The sequence below is a fragment of the Chaetodon auriga genome, chromosome 21, assembly GCF_051107435.1.
Source record: "Chaetodon auriga isolate fChaAug3 chromosome 21, fChaAug3.hap1, whole genome shotgun sequence".
Taxonomy (NCBI): Eukaryota; Metazoa; Chordata; class Actinopteri; order Chaetodontiformes; family Chaetodontidae; genus Chaetodon; species Chaetodon auriga.
In genome coordinates this window covers 632501-637500 of record NC_135094.1, presented here as the reverse complement: position 1 = coordinate 637500, position 5000 = coordinate 632501, and the positions used below count along the sequence as shown (strand labels likewise).

General features: G+C 49.6%; 1 protein-coding gene across 2 annotated transcripts in view; it reads left to right on the top strand.

Moving 5' to 3' along the window:
- acvr2ba (activin A receptor type 2Ba) overlaps positions 1-5000 on the top strand; it is a 36444-nt gene that overhangs the window by 14044 nt on the left and 17400 nt on the right. For both annotated transcript variants that reach the window (XM_076761487.1, XM_076761489.1), the window contains exon 2: positions 2064-2271. In XM_076761487.1, the coding sequence (XP_076617602.1) occupies positions 2064-2271 (208 nt within the window). The remainder of the gene's footprint in view (positions 1-2063; positions 2272-5000) is intronic.

The window sequence follows — 5000 nt, the reverse complement described above, 5'->3', positions numbered from 1 at the left end:
TACCAAACATGGCCGTCGTCTCCATGACCTCACCTTCAGGTCATTGTGAAGCTCAGTGACTCCAGCTGTCACCATCTTGGCAGCACCTGACTCCAGTAAACTCCCAGCTAATCCAGAAATGGACAAAGGTGGAGCGTGGGGGGGGGGGGGCGGCACTGTGGCCTCTTTGGATCTGGTCTGAGGTCAGTTGATGGTTTCTAACCACAAACCGGAGGAGGTGGAGGAGCTACAGGATCCTCAACTTTGACTTCAGCTCAGGCCCAAAGATCTGAACTTTAACTCTGCAGGAGACGGACAGATGCTCCCTGTGTGTGTGTGTGTGTGTGTGTGTGTGTGTGTGTGTGTGTGCGCGTGCGTGCGTGCATGCGTGCGTGCGTGTGTTTTCTCGGCTTGTTCGTCTTTTCCTGAACTTTCTGTAACTCGATGCTCAACTTTTTAATTGAAAAAGAAGTTGGACTAAATGTCAAGTCACACACACACACACACACACACACACACACACACACACACACACACACACAGACAGCTGCCTGGCCCATTAGCTCACAGATCTCCATGGTGACCGAAGACGACCTCCAGAATACTGATGAGGTACTGCTAACTGCCACCAGTACTGCTGATACTGTGTATCTATGAGCGGATACACAGGCAGAATGCAGTACCACTGCAGTACAATTAGCAGTAGTGGTATTTGTAGGCGTGACTGAAGTGTGCCTGCACCCTGAAGAAGGACTGTGAGTGGAGTGTTCACGTCCTGAGCCAATCAAAAACACTCTGACGCTCCGTAAACACAGAGTGAGGGACGAGCGGCGTCTCCTCCTGCGTCTCCTCCTGCGTCTCCTCAGCTGACCCTGATAAAGGAGGAGTCAGCAGGAGAAGAAGCCTTTTTTAGATGGACTGACAGGAAACACTTCACTTTAACTCACTTCAGTTTCAATTCAACCTTTATTTAAAACACTGAGTGGAACACACCAACTGGAAGTACTACGAGTACTCTCACAGTACTGAGTATTGTCACAGTACGTTTAGCTGCAGCTGTGCTGCTACTGTACTGCTGTCGGCTCACAGCTGTCTTTGTGTGTGTGTGTGTGTGTGTGTGTTTGTGGTGGGGGGGCAGTGAATACTCCCACGTATCGGTTGCCTAGCGACAGTCAATGCACTGATTGGCTGGAGCATCTGTCTGTCCATCTCTTTATCTGAATCCAACTTTCACTGTGAGCAACTTTTACTTTGATAGTACTTTCATTACTTCCTGTGGCTCAGTGTTCGAACTCGACTTTCATTTTATTTATTCATTCAGTCATTTTCAGTGGTGAGTTCTTGTCTTCTTGTCTTTGAGAAACCGGTGGCAGATCATTCGTGTCTCTTGGTCGTCCTCCATGTTTCCTTCATGTCTCACATTCATGTCTCAGTGGACCGAAGGACAGAAAGACAGAAAGACTCCACAGCTCACGACCCGTGCTCAGAAAATACACACATGCACGATAATTCAGTGTTAATGTGGTAAAAGTGAGGTCATTCATCATGATGTCATCATGATGTCATCAGTTCTGTGGTAAAAGTCTGTGTATGTGTGCTCCACAACTCTCTGTGTGTACAGTATGTGTGTGTATACACACTTACTGTACACACACATATTCATTTTCAGTGTTTTACTTTGAAAGAGGGTCAATGTAAAATTGTAAAGTCACACCTGTAGCTGCTCTGCGTGTGTGTGTGTGTGTGTGTGTGTGTGTGTGTGTGTGTGTGTGTGTGTACGCGCTAAATCTCGCCACTGCAGTTACCTGAAAGGACTTCCTCCTCTTTTCTGTCTCTCTGTACCATCGTCTTCCTCCTCTTCATCATTCCGCCTCTGTTCTTCTCTGTCTGAGCTTTAATGACATGAGTGTGATCAGAAAGCACTAATGGTGTGTCAGATGGCGGCGGCGGCGTGGGGCTCAGGGCGGGGTGACGCCCGCAGCAGCTGTTTGCTGTGGAGTGTCGAGGAGGTGGAGGAGTGAAGCCTTCATCATGGCGACCGCGCTGAGAGCGTTGTCACAGCTGCCTTTGTCTCTGTGCTGCAGGACTGAGCCACGGCGAGGACGACACCACCGAGTGCTTGTACTACAACGTCAACTACGAGATCGAGAAGACCAATCAGAGCGGAGTGGAGCGCTGCGAGGGCGAGAAGGACAAACGCTCGCACTGCTACGCCTCCTGGAGGAACAACTCGGGCTCCATCGAGCTGGTGAAGAAAGGCTGCTGGCTGGACGACTTCAACTGCTACGACCGGTATGAACACACACCCCAACCCGGTTTGAGACCCCAGACCAGTTTGAGACCTGGTTTGAGACCCCAGCCCGGTTTGAGACCTGGTTTGAGACCCCAACCCGGTTTGAGACCCCAGACCAGTTTGAGACCTGGTTTGAGACCCCAGACCAGTTTGAGACCTGGTTTGAGACCCCAGACCAGTTTGAGACCTGGTTTGAGACACCAACCCGGTTTGAGACCTGGTTTGAGACCCCAGCCCAGCTTGAGACCTGGTTTGAGACCCCAACCCGGTTTTCATCTGTGCCACCAGCTCATAATGTTTCCCTGAATCTCTCAGAATCAGAGATTCTGCAGCTTATTGGCTGCTTTTCAGTTTCTGCCTGAAACATGACACAACAGAATCAGAGAGAAACTTCTAGCTAAAGATAAGATAAGATAAGATAAGGTCAACCTTTATTGATCCCATGCCGGGGAAATTAAGTGCAATAAGTGACGTTTCTGTGAACACAATATTAACTGACTGTCATCAGCTTTGAGATAATTGTTATCAGTTTGTTTTTCATCCAGCAGATCAGCCTGATGATGGACGTGGACTCTGTTTGTGTCCCCTGATGGACGTCCGTCCAGTCTTGTCTCTCTTTTAGCTCTGGTTCTGGTCTCCTCCAGCTCCTGAGGGACATATCTGCTCTTTAGCTGCTAAATGCTAAATATCCACCCGCTGCTGTCTGACTGTCTGTCTGCTGTTTGCTGCTCAGCAGGAAGTGAACTGAGGCTTTTTACGGCTTTTATTGTGAAAGCGACGCCGTCCGACAGATAAACGATGAGCTGAATGTCACGATGACGCTCCGTGAAGACGCCAAAGACGGATAAAAAAATCAGTCGTAGCTGCTTTAAGTTACCTGCTGGGTCGGGTTCAGCTCAGCCTACAGCTCGTTTTTGACTTTGTTACCATGACAACAGTTAGTATGGGGTGTCCTCCAGCTGCTGAGGACGGGGTCCATGCCACATCCTGTCTGTCTACGCTCCAGCTGCACCGTGCGACGGAGTTGTATCAGCGACCGGCACACGTCTCCACATTTCCCATCATCCCTCCAGCTTCCTCGCTGCGCCCGCTTTGATTGACAGCTGCCGCGACTGGGCGCTTCGTAAGCGCTCGGGGCTGCGACGGCGTTTGCTGCTGATGCAACAGAGCAGCGCGAGGACAGCAGCACTGTCACACAGGAAGAGACATTTTTACACGGTGGAGTCACATCATTGATAAACATCTGTTCATGTGAAGTCTTTAAAGAATACAATCAGAAATCTGTGATAAACGGCGACGTCTGTGCTGGAGATCTTCAGCTTCACGAACGTCTTCAGATGTTCGACTTCACACGAGCAGATTTAACTTTGTTACGACGTCGAGTCGAGTGTTACTGTGACAGAGTGGAGAACATCTGCAGGCGTGAAGAAAGCACAGGTCCGAAGGTCTGTTGAACAGTCCTCCTGTGGAGCTTCCATGTTTTTGATCCAGCCTCATCAGAGGATCCTTCATTTTCATAGAGGCCTTCAGTTTGTTCCTGCAGCACCTGAGAACCATCAACCAACACGTTTCCATGCTGACGTTCTCCGCTGACGTCCACAGCGAGCTGCAGCGAGACGGCTGCATGTCATGGACCAGCAGCTAAACGAGCGACGAGGCGGCGAGGAGATGAAGGTCCTCCTGTTCCCCTCAGTCATCAGGTGTGAGCGATCATCGAGGCAGAGGAGACGAGAAGAGAAGAAAATGGCAAAACGTTTCTTTCATGCCGAGACGGTGAAGATCGGCGCCCGGAGCTTTTCCCTCGACGCGGCTGACGTGCTGCAGATTTCACATTTTCCCCGAGGCGTCGGAGAAAGCTGCTATTTGGGTCAAGTACGAGCGCCGCCAGACGACTGCGACGATACGCAGGATTCCCCAGACGGCGTTTGACTGACAGGTCTGCTGTTCGACTCCACGATGACAGACCGAGTGGAGCGTCGCTCCACATACGAGATCTCTGCAGCTGCGGAGGGACGACACGCTCAGAAGCTCACGTTACAGCACAGAACACCGCGTCACAGTATCACGTCTGAGTACTTCTGTTCTGATGGTCACAGGAGGACCCCGAGTAGCAGCAGCAGTTGTTCTAATAGTAGCAGCTGTAGTAGTAGCAGAGGGAGTAGTTGTTGAAGTAGCAGCAGTACCAGCAGCAGCAGCAGTAGTTTTAGTCACAGTAGAACCTGTACTAGTAGAAGTAATTGCAGTAACAGTAGTAGTAGTAGTAGCCATTGCAGTAGCGGTAGTGGTGGTAGTAGTAGTAGTAGTAGTAGTAGTAGTAGTAGTGGCAGCAGTAGTCATTGCAGTAGTAGTAGTAGTAGCAGTAGTAGTACTAGTAGTGGCAGCAGTAGTCATTGCAGTAGTAGTAATAGTAGTAGCAGTAGTAGTAGTAGTGGCAGCAGTAGTAGTAGTAGTAGTACTAGTAGTGGCAGCAGTAGTCATTGCAGTGGTAATAGTAGTAGTAGTAGTAGTAGTAGTGGCAGCAGTAGTAGTAGCAGTAGTACTAGTAGTGGCAGCAGTAGTAGTAGCAGTAGTACTAGTAGTGGCAGCAGTAGTCATTGCAGTAGTAATAGTAGTAGTAGTAGTAGTACCAGTAGTGGCAGCAGTAGTAGTAGTAGTAGTACCAGTAGTGGCAGCAGTAGTCATTGCAGTGGTAATAGTAGTAGTAGTATTGGTGGCAGCAGTAGTAGTA